This window comes from Indicator indicator, chromosome 33, assembly GCF_027791375.1.
Source record: "Indicator indicator isolate 239-I01 chromosome 33, UM_Iind_1.1, whole genome shotgun sequence".
Classification (NCBI taxonomy): Eukaryota; Metazoa; Chordata; class Aves; order Piciformes; family Indicatoridae; genus Indicator; species Indicator indicator.
Genome location: NC_072042.1, coordinates 7,936,894 through 7,952,687, shown reverse-complemented (window position 1 = coordinate 7,952,687; position 15,794 = coordinate 7,936,894). Strand labels below are relative to the sequence as shown.

The window sequence follows — 15,794 nt, the reverse complement described above, 5'->3', positions numbered from 1 at the left end:
AAAACTTTGACACTTGTGAGGGTGCTGGAGGCCTGGAGCAGACTGCCCAGAGAGGTTGTGGAGTCTTCTTCTCTGGAGACATTCAAAACCCACCTGGATGTGGGTGTGACCTGTGTGTGTGTGACCTGTGTGACCTGACCTGGGTGACACTGCTCTGGCAGGGGGGTTGGACTGGATGATCTCTGCAGGTCCCTTCCAACCCCTAATATTCTGTGACAGTCAAGCCTGTGTGGTTTTCCCCCACCTTAATACAGAGAGCACAAGAGGACAAGGCCAGACTAGCAAATCCTTTCACGAGCTAACCCACACAGAAGTTAGATTTTTTTTTTTTTTGTCTGAACTACTCATCCCCATGGAGAAAGATGGCCACTGCCTTCTGACACAGAGCAACACCCTAGGGGTGTCCCTCCCTCCAGTATAAAGGAGGCACAAGGTGAATAGCTCAGACCCTGCCACCCAGCTTCAGCTGCTCAGCTACCTTGCAAGCACCTGAAAACACTGGAATGGCTAACAGAAGGCTCAGAGATTAAAGCAATTAGCAAATTTCTTTGCCTAGTAATCACAGAGACATTTCAGCACAAAACGTTCATTGGGTGAAAGATGAAAAAGCAAAATTTTAATCTTGGCCAGCCAACAGCCACCTTCAGCAGAGATGCTGTGAGGTAAGGCCCAGTGTGATTGCACTGCCAGGGAAACCACACAGACACAGATTGCACAGGGTTGGAAGGGACCCTCAAAGGTCAGCTTGTCCAAACCCCTGCAGTCAGCAGGGACACCTCCAGCTAGAGCAGGCTGCCCAGGGTCACATCAAGTCTCATCTTCAATGTCTCCAGGAACAGGGCCTCAACCACCTCCCTGTGCAACCTGTTCCAGTGTCTCCCCAGCCTCACTGTACAGAACTTCCTCTTGAGGTAGAACCTAACTCTGCCCTGCTCCAGTCTCAAACCCTTGTCTCTCGTCCTGTCCCCACAGCCCCTTCCAAACAGGCCCTCCCCAGCCTGCCTGTAGGTCCCCTGCAGATATTGAAATGCAGCTCTGTGGTCTCCCTGGAGCCTTCTCTTCTCCACCTGAACAACCCCAACTCTCCCAGCTTGTCCCCACAGGAGAGGTGCTCCAGCTCTGTGATCATCTTTGTGACCTCTTCATCAGGTCCATGTTCTTTGTGTGTTGGACACCCCAGAGCTTGACACAGCCCTGCAGGTGAGGTCTCCCCAGAGCAGAGCAGAGGGGCAGGATCCTCTCTCTCCATCTCTGGCCACACTGCTTTGGATGCATCCCAGGCTGCCCTTGGCCTTCTATGCTGCCAGTGCCCATTGCTGGCTCCTGTCCAGCTTCTCACCCCCCAGCACCCCCAAGTCCTTTTCCTCAGGGCTGCTCTCAATTTCATCATCCCCCAGCCTGGACTGGTATTGAGGATTGCCCTGACCCAGGTGCAAGATCTCACACTTTGCCTTATTGAACCTCATGAGATTCTCCTCAGCCACCTCTCCAGGTCCCTTTGGATGCCATCCCACCCTTCAGACTTCTCAGTCACACCATTCAGCTTGGTATCATCTGCAAACTTGCTGAGTATGCCCCAACCTCTCTGTCTACAGCACTGATGAAGATAGTGAACAGCACTGGTCCCAGGCACAGACCCCTGAGGGACACCATTTGCTACCTGTCTCCATCTGGACATTAAGCCTTTGACTGAACACAGCTAAACCACAAGTGGAGAAAATGATTATCCTAAAGTGAGAACCATTTGGCAAGCTGCCTGAGGAGACATCCAAGGTGATGGCCAGGAGAAGAGCTTTGTGAGGAGCATTTGAAGTTGCAGTCCCAGGCAGAGTCAGAACTGAGGCACAAATCAGTGCTCTGCTCTCCACCACACTGCCTCAAGCTGAACACTGGGTTTGCACTGAGGCACAGGACAACATCTGCAGGCACTGAGGAGACTTTGCAAAGTTGCTGCTTACCAAAAGGAGGTAGTCCATAGGTTTGGGTGGTTTGGGGGTAGATGGTGTAGGGCTGAGACTGCTGTAGGGCTTGGTACTGAGTCTGAGCAGGGTAGGGGCTCATGGTTTCCGATGCAGGTACAGACAGGATGTGTGCATATGGCCTAGAGCAAGAGACAGAACAGCAGGCAAGAACTGGTTACATTATGCATCTGGCAGCTGCCAACCAGAAAACACCAAACCAACACACTGAGATGTGCTCAGGTAACAACTGCTGCTGCTTCCAATGCCCTTGGGTTTATCTCTCTGCCTGTTTCTTGCAGTAATGCCAGGGGAAAGCCTTTCCTCTGTGATGCCAGAGCACCAGTACTTATTCCAGGACTGGGAAGGCAGGGGGAGAACAAACTCCCTGTTCCATCAGGCACAAGCAGTTTCATAACACCACATCCTAAAGCTAAGAAGCCAAATTTAAGCTATAAACCAGACTTATACCTGCCAACATTTCCCCAGCACCAGACGCTTCTGAGGTTTGGCTGGGCATGGTGCTGGGACATCCTGTCCAGAACTGGGTGCTGCCAAGCAAGGTTGGACCAGATGTTCCCTGAGCTCCCTTCCAGCCTGATTTTCTAGGACTCCAATATAACACAGCAGTTTGTGTCAAAACCACTGAAACACACAGAGAAACCACACAAAAGGTTGCCCAGGGAAGCGGCTGAGGCTCCATCCCTGGCGATACTGAAGGTGAGGCTCAACAGGGCTCTGGGCAACCTGATTTAGTGGAAGATGTCCCTGCTGACTGCAAGGGGTTGGACTGGATGAGCTTTGGAGGTCCCTTCCAACCCAGACCATTCTACAGTTCTCTGATCCTATGAAAAGCGATCAGAGGAGATCAGTGCCTGCTGTGGTGCAACAGGGAGGATTATGGAGGTCTCCAAACGTGGTGAACAAAGAGGAAACCCTCTGTTTACACAGGAAATCCCACAGAAACCCTGTACAGTAAGGAAATTCTTTACATGCATCTGTCCAGTTTGCTGATAGGCATCCCTGCACCAGCCCAGTGTGCTGTGAATCACTTGAAAGGCTTCATTTATCCTTGTGATCATAAAACCAACAGCCACTGAAGCTAAAGGGAGGCCTCTATCAGCTTCAGCATATGCAGCCAGAGGAGATGAAAATGTGATTTAGAGCATTCCAAGGATGCAGAAAGATGCCAAAAGATGACTTCAGAAAGCATCAAGAGTTCCAGAACTCAGCACCAATCTGTTACTTACTTTGCAGAGTACATCTGTGAGGTATAATCATTCGATGACCTTGGGATATAATCAGTGCATGTCATAACTGGAAAAGAAAAGGTTGTGTCAGGACCAAGGTGAATTCAAAACCTGGCAAACAATGACAGTTGCACAGCAGCTGCACAGGACACTTTAACCAAGGCACAGGATTCTCAAAGGTCTTTGAGTGCCCTTAATACCTGATTCAAGGCAAATTCTCAAAACTGCACTGCGGAACTGGCACCAAAATGTTTTCAGGGAGGTGATTCAGCCAATCCTGTTTCTCAGTTCCTAATAATGCTCTTTACCAGGTGCTGCTGTCATCTCCTGCAACTGTCCTGACAGAGCTTTGATTTCAGTCCTGCTCAAAACCTTGCACATGCCAAGGGGGCATTCTTTTGTGTGTCCTGGAGCAGAGACCAAAGCAGGTGCTTGTTCTGCCAGGCTTTCCTTTCCTTTTCTCCATGCTCAGCCCAGATGAGCATGGCTCCAGCAAACTGTCCTTCCTTAAAAGAGTGGCTCCCAGCCGAACAAACTTCATCTCACAAATCAAGTGGCAGCAGGCTGAGCTGCAGTGCAGAAGGCTGAGAGCCCTCAGCTCAGATGGCCTCTGAAGAAATGTGGCAGCTCCATGTAATGAGATGTTTCTATCTGGATGAACCACAGCAGTCACACTGTGAAACTGCTAAGGCAGAGTCACTCAGGCTGCAAACACAGGAGGGAACTTTCAAACCGTCTCACTCTAGTCCACTCCATATGAGACACTTCTCAACTCCGGCATTCTGTTGGGGTGAAGGGGGCTTGAGCTGCCACAGCTTAACCCAAGAGCCATTAAAGCCCCCTGGGTTCAGAGAGACTGACCTGATACTCAGCTTCCAGCACACTAGGAAAGCAAATACATGCAGGACCTCTGGCACAGAACTGGGCACTGTGCAGCCCCCTCTGGCACTTGCCACCAGACTGCTGCGGCATGCTGCAGTCATCCCCAAGCTAGCTGGCTCTAGTGACAGCCTCCACCACTCACACTACAGAGCTGGCACTTCCCCTTCTAAGAGACTCAGCTAAGGGCTTTCCAAAAGAAAGCAGGGCACAGGTAATAGCCTTGGGATCTGCTCCAGATGCCAGTGGTGTGCTCCAGCAAGTGAGGCTTTGCCCCTCTGGAAGAGTCCTGCAACGTTATTGCTCTGGTGTGACCATGTAGTGAACTCTTAGTGACACCCACTGAGGGCAGCAAGCTCAGACAACCCTGACCCTACCCTCTGCATTCTGCTGCCTATACAACCTTCTCTGACTGCAACCTGAGCATAAGCAGCTAAGGGACACAAACCACCAGCCACATACTCTGAATGCTCCTGGAATCTGCTTCTTCCTTTACTCATGGTGCCAAATCCATGTGGCACAAGAATACCACAGGCAACTTCTTTAGAGTGTCCATATTCATCCAAATAATGACACAGAGATGGCTCTTCTAGAACTCTTCTTTTTCACTAGCACTGACATGGTTTGACATGGGTGCTTTTAAAAACCATGCAGTTACAGATCTCCAGGAGGTTCAGAGTGTCCAGGGACAGACAGTAAATTGCAATTTTTTTGTTCTTTCATTCCCAGAATGCCTGCATCTAGCCTTTATAAGGGGACAGCACAGGATCTTCCTTCCCCTTGTCCACTTTTTCCCTTTCCCTCTCTCTCCCTTCCTGATGTTCCCTTACCTTTGCAATGCAGGGAAGTGAGGCCTTGAGTGGCCTTGGTAGGGGCCTGAAGCTGGCAAAACAAATTTTAGCTGCGTCACTTGAGTTTGGTAATAGAGGTGCAGAAAGCCTTGGAGGTGGGGGGGGTGGTGGCATTTGAGGCCTGAATGTTTGGCCTGATTGGTGGAGGTCTGGAGAAGGCTTTGGCCTGAAGGGGTTCTGATTTTTGTGTGTTTTATGCTTTGCTCTGTAGCCTGGAGTTATGAGTAGCACTTCCATTTAATCTTCCAATATATTCTGTATGTCTATCCAATCCTGTGTGGAGTTTTCTTTAACTACTTTGAGAGCAGTTTTAGAGCCTGTCTTCCTCCACTCCTTTAAATAAAGACAAGCACACAAAGGGTCAAGTAATGGTGTAACAAAACCAAACCCAAAGCACAGCACCACTGCATGCAGCTTCTGCAACCAGCACATGGCTTGCCCAGCCAGGCAGCTGATCCTGCAGGCTTTTACTAACTCCTGCAACTACACCACCACAGCACACTGATTACAACAGCAAGGATGTGAGCAGTGAGCAATGGGAAGTGGCATGTTTGGTATTTCCAATCAGGTTGACCAGACTTAACACTTATAAGTACGTATTGGGGAGGGACTTCTGACAACGGCTTGCAGTGCCAGAACAAGGGACAATGGCTTTGAGCTGGAAGAAAGGAGATTGAGACTGGAGATGAGGAAGAAATTCCTTAGAGTGAGGGTGGGTAGACTCTGGAACAGGTTGCCCAGGGAGGCTGTGGCTGTCCCCTCCCTGGAGGTGTTCAAGGCCAGGCTGCATGAGGCCTTGAGCAAGCTGGGCTGGTGGGAAGAGTCTCTGCCCATGGAAGGGGGTTTGGAACTGGATGATCTTTAAATTCCTTTCCGACCCAACCCATTCCATGATTTAGGACTAGCAGTCAAAGACATTCTGAACAGAAATCCTCTTCTCCCAGCAGAAAGCAGACATTCCACCTCTCACTTACTAAGCAATGGTATTATTTTCTGCCTCAGTTTCCTCTCCAGAGTGTAAACAAGTCACTATTGGGTGTAAGAAAGCAAAATACTGATTGTTCTAAACACTTCCATTGGATGGATAGAAATGTTTAAGAACTATTACTCAAAACAAAGTGGGGCACTCTGCATTCTGCAGTCTGGCTGCTGTTTCTTCTTCTCTTCTGGCAGAAGATAACACACTGACCTTGGCAGCTACGTTAACAACTTTCTGCTTTAGCTAACTCTGCTTTCTGCCAGGGGGGTCTGGGGGGGAAGCTCCTGGGAGAGAGGCCCTTTGGGAAAGGTCCCCTTTGGGGGGAAGCAAAGGGAGATTGGTTGTGCTTTTCTGTTGATTGTATATATTTGTAAGTGTTGTGAATTTTGTATATTTGTACATATTCATTGCATTTCCTCATAGATTGTAGATTCTGCTTGTAAATACAGCTTTTGTTTGCTTCCAGACTGGGCTAGCCTGGTTATTGTCAGTGTGTGGGGGGGAATTTCAGCTCACACTGACACAGTTGGGTAAGAGCCAGCATGAACCAGAAGCAGGTTGTGGGGCAGTAACACCAAAATATTTTTTCAAAAGGCAGATCTGCTGCCCAGCAGCACTGACGCTTTGTAAGCACCACAGCAAACTGTCACCTTCCAGCTGAGAGTGAGGACAGACTGAACACTGAGCAGACGAGACAAAGCTCCTGCTTGAGGAAGCAAAGGAAGGAGAGCAGTGGAAGAAGAGCAGAGGCAGGCAGTGTAAGCAGAGGGTACTTACTGTCACTGGACATGGGAAGGTTTGAACCAAGGCTTGAAGCTTCAGGTTTCTGGTCGGTGACTTCAGCACTGCTCACATGACTGCCAAGACAAAGGCTAATCATTAGCATAATGAACTCTTAAAGTAACATCCTTGGGCATCACAACCCCTGAGTTCAGCCTTCCTAACCCAGGCAAACTCTTCACAGAAGCTAGCTCTCCACAGAGATGCCAAGAGAGAGCTGCAACTCTCATGAGACATTCAACCACAGCAGGCAGTTGAGATTCTCATGCAGCCTGTGGTGAACACCATGGTGAAGCAGGCTGCCCCCCACTCATGGAGGTCCAGATCCACCTGCAGCTTGTGGAGGACCCCATGCTGGAGCAGGTGAATGTACCTGAAGGAAGCTGTGACCCCATGGGAAGCCTGCACTGGAGTAGGCTCCTGGCAGGTCCTGTGGGTCCATGGAGAAACAGCACAGCCCTCACTGGAGCAAGTCTGCTGGCAGGACTTAGGAGCCTCTAGGGACCCATGCTGGAGCAGTCTGCTCCTGGAGGACTGCACCCTGTGGAAAGGGCCCATGCTAGGGCAGATCAAGAACTGCAGCCCCTGGGAAGGACTCAGGTTGAAGATCATCAAGGTCAGCCTCCCAGAGGGGCCCTGTGCTAGAGCAGGTGAAGAGTGTGAGGAGTTCTGCCTAAGGGGGAAAGAGCAGCAGAGACAAGGTGTGATGAACTGAGCACAGCCCCCATGGCCCATCCCCTGCACTGCTGGGGGGAGAAGGAGGCAGAGAAAAAAGGAGCAAAGTTCAGACTAGGAAGAAGGGGTGAGAGGGAGGAAGGTGGTTTAAGGTTTATGTTTAAGGTTTGGGTTTAATTCTCATTATCCTACTTGGATTTGATTGGTGATAAATTAAACTAACTTTCCAAGTGGAGGCTGTGTTGCCCACGGCAGCAAATGGTAAATGATCCCTCCCTAGCCTCACCTTCACTCACAAGTCTTTTGTGACAGTTTCTCTCCCCTGTCCAGCTGAAACAAGAGTGATAAAGCAGCTTTGGTGGGCACCTGGTGTCCAGCCAGGGTCAACCCACATCACCTCCAGGATGTTTACTCACCAGCTAGTCTCTCAAGACAAGGCTGGAGCTTCATTAACAGTTCAGCAGACCTAGCTGCTTGGAACTGCTGCCTGCAGCAGAAAGCACAAATTTCTTCCCTGCCACCTGGGCACAGCTCCCACTCCCCTGCACCAGCTCAGGTGCCTCACCCAGCACAAAAACCCTGCAGTTATTTTTGCTGGGACACTGAACAGACTCAGCTACTGGAGAGCTCCAGCAAGCAGCATGCTTGGCATACACTTGAGCTGCAAGCAGAACTCCCCTCTCAGCAGCCTTTTCACCTTGTGAACCTGCAGCCTGAGAATATCAGAGCAGCACCTAGGAATCTCAAGTTGACTGGATGAGCTTTGGAGGTCCCTTCCAGCCCAGAGTATTCTGTGATTCTATGACTTGATGATCCCAGGGGTCTTTTCCAACCTGAATGATTCTACAATGCAACTAAGACTTTTTGTAGACACTTGCAGAAAAGGGTCATTTTGGTTTGTTTTTTGTTTTTTATTCCTGGGACCTTACTCTCAAAGTTGTATCAGGTACAGCAGTGCCTTCTCTTTGCCTTGCCTCTGGGACAAATCCCTCCTTATGCAGGCTTCTAAAGGGGAAGCTTGTGAGGACAAAAAAAATGTATAGTTACTGTTCCACACTAAAACAAAATTCAAAATTACCTACCTCAGGCTTTGCTCTCTGGATTCCTGCATCTTGGCTTTTTTCACCTGCAAAGACAAAACCATTCAAGAGCTATGGAGAGCTGTGCCTGACAAAGCCTAGGCACAGTTTAGCAGGGATTTCACAGAGTACCCTTGGGTTCCTGAGCTCAAAATAAGCTTTTCCCTCACTAGGAAACACTGAATGTGTTAGGGTGATACAGCAAAGGAGCCTGAGGGGTTCCCTCATTGCTGTTGATAAAGATGTGCAGGGCAGTGTGGGGAGAAAAGAGTCAGGTTCTGCTCAGGGATGTCCAAGGACAGCACAAAGGGAACTGGGGGCAAGCTGGGGCAGAGGAGGTGCCACAAGAACAGAAGGGAAAACTTTGTCACTTGTGAGAGTGCTGGAGATCTGGAGCAGGCTGCGCAGAGAGGGTATGGAGTCTTCCCTGGAGACTTTCAAAAAACCCCTGGATGTGTTCCTGTGTGACCTGTCCTGGGTGATCCTGCTCTGGCAGGGGGTGGGACTGCATGATCTCTGGAGGTCCCTTCCAACTCCTACCATTCTGTGATCCTTTCCCCCCATCTTATCTCTCTAGCAGAACATTTTGCAACCTTCCACATTTCTGGAGCACATTTAGATGCCAGTTTTGCTGCCTTGGTACCCAGCTGCATCCCCTCGTCCCAGACCCAGACAGGGAGCTGTTCAGCTCATGGCTTCTGGGCATGGGGCCTGGGGAGGTTCATGCTGGGGGTCAGGCTGCAGGGACTGCAGTCCAACTGGGGCACAGCAGCCAGAGCAAGCCTGCTGCCACGTGAAAGCTGCCAGCATGATCCTCATCATGGGATTCCAGCCTGTCTCTCTCAGGGAGTATAAACAAAACACCAGGGAAATGCAGTTTGAGCACGAGAGGTCAAATTGGGCTCAAAGATTTTTTTGTTTTAGAGTAAATTAATAAAACAGAGGTGACTCTTGTGCCACTCTGCTGTGCTGAGACCCCACCTGCAACACTGCCTCCAGTTCTGGGGCTCCCAGCAAAGGAAGGACTTGGAGCTTTGCATGGCAGCATGCAGCAGAGGCCAGCCAGCAAAAGAACAACTTTGAATTCCAATCACGTCTGGCCTCAGCTGGCCAACCCCAGCCAGCTCCCAACTCAGCAGGCTTTTAGAAGGAATCCTCCCTAACACCTTCATGATCTCTTGATGCTTTGGCCCTTGAAAACACCTCCTCTACAGCCTTGTCAGTCATTCTGCCCCTGTACTCAGCACTGGTTAGCCCACACCTGGAGTACTGTGTCCAGTTCTGGGCCCCACAATTTAAAAAAGATGTTGAGATGCTTGAACATGTCCAGAGAAGGGCAGTAAGGCTGGGGAGGGGTCTGGAGCACAAGCCCTATGAGAAGCTGCTGAGGAAGCTGGGGGTGTTTAGCCTGGGGAAGAAAAGGCTCAGGAGAGACTTTATTGCTCTCTACAACTACCTGAAAGGGGTTGGTCTCTTTTCCCAGGCACCCAGTGACAGAAGGAGAGGACAATCTCAAGCTGCGCCAGGGGAAGTTCAGGCTGGGTGTGAGGAAGAAATTCTTCACAGAAAGAATCTCCTCTCAAGCGACAGGATAAGAGTTTGGAGACTTCATGCAGGAGAAGTGGATTCACTCTTTTTAAAAATAAGAAAAGAAGAAATAGAAGGAAAAGAAAGAAAAGCAGGGGCAAAGCAGTGGTGTGGCTCAGGGGGTGGAATGTCAGCTTCCTCAGCTTGAGAGGTCAGAGCCACCAAGCTGCCCTGCTGCACCACCATGAGTGTCCCAAAAGTACATCTTTGCTCCTTCCTCCACCTTTGATTTTGCTATCAGGTTGTAGCTTATGTTGGTTTAAACAACAAGAAGCCAATTGCTGACTGATTTATACTGAACATTTGGGCTGACCTTGCTAACCCTGGGCTAAGATGGTTTCAGGAAAAGGAGCTCATGAAGTTATGCTACTGCTGTCTACCTTAAAAGTGCACTGAGTTAACTGGTTCCAGGGGAACCTTACCAGGGATGGAAGGCTAGAGATTCCCAACACACCAGATCTGCATCCTGGAGGGTTACCATTGTTTGGTAAAGTTAGCAGCACGCCCCAGCCTGGTGCCCTGCTGTTGAACTCAGCTCCTTGTAACATCATTATAGTGTGAGAACCACCCCTGCTAGCTTGAAAGCCCCTGCCCCTATCAGCCCCTTACCCTCTCATCATGCAGAGCAAGGCAGGAGCACCTGTGTCTGTAAGACAAAGTAAGAAAGAAACCCAGCAATGGTTAGCAGCTGTTGGCAGGAGCTGCAGCAAATCCGCTTCACTCTACAAGCCTCTGCTGCCAGCTCCAGCCGGTGCCAGCTTTGTGGAATTCTCACCTGGCACCCTGTCTGTGGAGGGCTGGAAGCAGCCAGGTCTCTGGACTCTGTGCCTGCTGGTGCACATCAGGTAAAGAGCCCAGAGCTGGGACAGCATTTTGGCAGCCCAGGTGGGACAGCCGGGCTGTTCCGGACCACGGAGCAGAGGGTTGGGCAGGCCTGCAGTGAGCACAGAGCTGCTGCTCTGGGGCTTCTCCAGCTCCTCTCTGCTGTCAGCAGTGAGCAGCTCAAAGGGGCCACACTGAGAGATCTGTACAGGAATGTAGGGAATGCTCTGCTGCTGAGCAGCTGATTTGTTTGGTACAAGGAACCTTTCTACATGTGAACGTGTGGCTGAAAGAAGTGGCCTTCAGAGCTGAGTGCATAAAACCAACGGTAAAAGAGATAATCTTACAGTAAGAGGCTGTGCTGGTGAGGCCTCACCTGCAGTGCTGTGTCCAGTTCTGGGCTCCCCAGCTCAAGAAGGACAAAGAGCTGCTGGAGAAAGTCCAGCACAGGGCCACTGAGATGCTGAGGGGACTGCAACATCTCCCATATGAGGAGAAGCTGAGAGAGCTGGGGCTGGTTAGCCTGGAGAAGAGAAGGCTGAAGGGGACCGTATCAATTCTACAACTGTCTGCAGGGTGGCTGCAGGAGGATGGAGCCAGGCTCTTTGCAGTGATACCCAGTGACAGGATGAGGGACAATGGACACAAACTCAGTCACAGGAAGTTCCATCTCAAGAAAAACATTTTTGCTGTGAGGCTGCTGGAGCCCTGGAGCAGGCTGCCCAGAGAGGTTGTGAAGTCTTCTTCTCTGGAGAGCCTCAAAACCTGCCTGGATGTGTTCCTGTGTGCCCCACCTTAAGTGGCCCTGCTCTGGCAGAGCGGTTGGACTCAATGATCTCTGGAGGTTCTTTCCAGCCCCTAGCATTCTGTGATTCTGTGGTTGTAATTGGTGGTATTCTGCTGACGCCCTGGGAAATGGGGTGAAGTTGTGTGTGTGTGTGTGAAGGTTTTTGTAACTATTGCCCCAGTAGAAAAGCCTCATTCTGGAGAGCACAGAGTGGTGCAGGATGGAACACCCACAGCCATACACCCTACTGCATCAGAGCTTTACCCCTTCCTCACTTTGGCACCTGACAAACACTTCTTTTCCTGTTTTGGATTTGCAGGACACTTTCTTTTGTATCCCAGCAGAAAACCAAAGCCAAACAATCTTTGCCTTGGAGAGGGAGAACCCCACAATGGAAAGAAGGATGCAGCTGTGTTAGACCCTCCAGCTGTGTGCTCCCTCTGGGATTCAGAATATCATTCTCCCACTGAGAAGGGATTGGCAAAAAAATGAGAGCAGTGGCAAAGTGCTAGTAAGAGTGCGAAGGCATTGGAGAAATCAAAGAGTTGCCATGCACAGACAGGTAGCCAGAGCCCTGACACTTGGCAGAAAAATCAATGTGAAGCCTCTCCGGTGTTTGGAGAAAGAAGATGTTTGGACAAAGAGGCTGAAGCGTTTGAAGGATATAGAAGGATGGTGGAGAGTGATGGTCAGTTAGTGATGAACTCCCCAGGAGCCAGCAACAGCCACCGGCAGCCCAGCAGGCAGCTCTGTGCTGAGTTGCATCCAAAGCAGGGAGAGCAATGAGCCTGTGCTGGAAAGCTCTGCTGCTGCCCCAGAGCCACCAGTGCTGTAGTTCAGTGCTAAGTACAGAGGCACAACTGAAGCAGAAGCAAAGCTTTCCTCCTCATGGCAGGGTAGCAGTTCTTGTGTGACTGAATCCAGCCTGCCACTGACACTGAGAGTAAGTTCCACGCCTGAGCAGAAGCAGGGCACTCCCCTCCCACCCAGCCAGCTGCACCCTTGGAGCAGATGCTGCTGAAGGTGCTCATCAGGAGGCACAGTGCTGCTGTGACCTCAGGACTGCACACCAGTCAGGAACACTGAATTCTGTTGCAACCTCTTTGCCAATTTCAGTTCAGAAAAATCTGCAGCCCTGTGACAGGACCATTCTCTGTTCTCTACACTTTTGGCAGCATTAGGTCTTTGTGGAGCCCTTTCCTACACCACACTCCCCCTACCACTAGACTGCCTTGCTGCAACCCAGGGGATGGCTGCAGTGAGTCCATCACAGCTTCACCATCCCTCAGAGAAAGGAGATTTTGGTAATTTTCTAATTTGGTAATCTAGCATTAAGGATTAAATAAAGTATTATAAAAATTAACTACAGGCATCCACAATGACTCAACAAGGGAGAAAATTCCTACAAACTAATCCAGATCAACAATTTGCTCTAACTGACTTTTTTGCCACGAGGTCAGGAGGTCACTTCCAATCATTTCCCCCCAAACTTCCCTTTCCTCTCTTCTTTCTCACCTCCATTTCTGGTTTCAAGCACTGCATCATGCACAGAAACTTTTCCATTCTAATGCAGACTTTGAAAGGGAAGGGACACTGAAACACCAGAAACAAAAGACACTTTTGCCCTGCCAGGCAGCAGTGTGTGGGGTGAGAAGTCCAGCAGTGATTTAGGAAAGACACATTGCATACATCTGCACCCATCATGGCCATCAGCCCACCCCAGCACAACAGAATTACCCAACTACTTTCTTTTTAACTCATATTTTGGGTAAATCACATTGAACTCAAAGCCTGATGACTTCTCCACAGGCTCCTTTCTGCATTCAGTTAACAACAGGTTGCCAAACACTATTTTTTGAAGTGAGGAACTAATCTTGTTCCCGTGATTAAGGAAAGCAAAATCATTTGGGAAAGAAAGCAAATTTTTGTACCAGTGTTGGGCTACCAGGCTGAGAGGATTTTTTTCACCCTTTTCCCCCCCCTTTTCTCCTTTTTATTTTTCCCTTTATTTGACCTTTTTTCTTTTTATCCCTTCCCCCACATTTTTCTTCCTTTTATTCCTTTTTTCACCTTTGTTGTTTCCTTTTTTTTCCTCCACTGTTTCCCTTTTTATTTTTTCCTTTTCTTATTTTTTCTCCTTCCCCCCCTTTTTTCCTCCTTTCTTCTTCCTTTTTATTCCTTCCTTCCCCTTTTTAAATTCCTTTCTTCCCCCCCCCCCTTTTTTTTTACCTAGGAAAATGTACTTGTTTCAGGAATGAAATGGTCTCTCTACAAAAATCCCCAAAGGATTATTCTTTTCATTTCCACCCTGCCACTATATTTCACATACCACCTCCTTTACCAGCTGTGCTCACTAGTCTCAAAATGGCTTAAGATACTTAAGAAATTACCAAGAAACTCTTCAGTGGAAAGCAACAGCAGACTCTGCTTACGGAGAATGTTTCCATGTACCTAAAATTAGCTGCAGCCCACCTCTCCTGCCCTGAAGAACAGAATTCTCTATGACAGTACACACAGCTGGATTTACAGCTTTTTTCTTTTTGGGTACACAGATTTAATTGTGTTTAAAATCCTAAAAATATCTGGGGCTCCACCTGTATGGTTTTGCTGCTGAGTTTCAGGTTTCGTGCAGCCTGACGCAAGCACATCCCCTGTGTTGTGTCAAGCAGTATTTTGAACAGCTGGAAATTGATTTTTCTGTTTCGTTCAACTTTGTTCCTAGGTCACAAAAGACATAAAGGACATGACAACATCACTGCTAACTGGTCAGCTGCAGAATTCTCACATTTAAAAAGCAACCAATTTTTTTCAGTGAGAAATTGCTCGCAGCACATGATTCTGTGTGCATTTGTAACAGTCTCTGAAATTCAATTGAAATACACTTCACTGCCAAGGGATCTTGGTAACTTCTTGAGTTTGTACCAGGTTTGATTTGGGAATAGATGATTAAGACAAACGTCTTGCTTAATTTCTATGCTATTACGTCTTAGATATACCGATTTAGCTTCCTATCATACTGTATCAATAATCACTTTACTCAAAGCTTCTATGGTGTGACTGATTCAGTTCTTAGTAACACAAAACTTGGGAGATGTCTGCACAGCAATTTTTCACTCCAGACATGCTCTCCTACTCTGACACACTTTAAGAAGCCACTTCCCAGTTGTGGGGTGATGGCTCGTGGGATCTTTTCAAGATCTCAAGCATGGGAAGAATTAAGGACTCTACCCACTGTGAAAACCAGTATGCTGATTCTGTCCTTAAAATAGTGAACTTTAATTTCTATAGAGCAGGCTTGAAATGGCCTGGTTTGCAGAGCAGAGCAAGTCATTATTTTACCTTAGAGAGTTTAAGCACACAGAACTATTCCCTTCATTCCCTCTGCCTCTGCAATCACAGCACATTAAATGCACATTTCACTCACAGCAACATTATTTGTCACCTCTAGATAAATGCACTGAGTACAAGCCTCATTTGCCAGGATTAATTAAAAACCAATTAGTTTGCCATGCTCATTTTCAGCCTTTTGAAAGGTACTTACTGGCTGTTCAGGTAAGTCTTGTGGCTCTTCCATGGGGATCACTGTTTGAACGCTCAGCTGATTCTGATTGTGTGTTGCCCGGCAGCCTTCAAAGCCTGTCAAGAAAAGGTGTTCATAGCTTTATGTACTTTTAGGGGGGGCTTATCATTTAGGCTATCAGAGAGCATTCATTGTTATGTATTCTACCCACAAGCTTCCTAAACTCGTGTTGCCATCTCCCAAGTAAAAGATGAAATTCATATATGGAAAGATTTCATAAACAAGGGATTTACCTGTAAGCTTCCAGCTACACACTTCTGCGTGCACGTGGCACAGCTCGACAGCATTTACCAGGGCCATACTGCCTCCAGAAGCTAATGTATCCATCAGACATGTGCACCATGATTTTAAAGACACTTTAAATGATCAAGTTTGGTCTACTAGGTCAGTAAACAGTGTGATTCAATCTAACCTGTTTTAATTTAGAACATTTATATAACAGACAAAAAAAAAATCAGGACAAGACTGGACACCTAAATGTATTTACCTGCAGCACTGCTCATTGCCAAAGTCACAGAGCAATTTTAGCATTTCAATTGCACCTTTAAAAAGGACAAAAATTGATGA

The 15,794-nt window shown here is 48.4% G+C and overlaps 1 protein-coding gene across 2 annotated transcripts in view; it reads right to left on the bottom strand.

Moving 5' to 3' along the window:
* EYA3 (EYA transcriptional coactivator and phosphatase 3) overlaps nucleotides 1-8,498 on the bottom strand; it is a 46,955-nt gene extending 38,457 nt beyond the window's left edge. Inside the window, exons 1-4 of one of the 2 annotated variants that reach the window (XM_054395472.1) lie at nucleotides 8,455-8,498; nucleotides 6,695-6,774; nucleotides 3,209-3,275; nucleotides 1,959-2,101 (exon numbers count right to left, since the gene is read on the bottom strand). In XM_054395472.1, coding sequence (XP_054251447.1) covers nucleotides 1,959-2,101; nucleotides 3,209-3,275; nucleotides 6,695-6,774; nucleotides 8,455-8,483 — 319 coding nt within the window. In that variant the 5' untranslated portion in view covers nucleotides 8,484-8,498. The remainder of the gene's footprint in view (nucleotides 1-1,958; nucleotides 2,102-3,208; nucleotides 3,276-6,694; nucleotides 6,775-8,454) is intronic. The other variant, XM_054395473.1, reaches the window with a different exon arrangement.
* Between the last annotated feature and the right edge of the window lie 7,296 nt (nucleotides 8,499-15,794).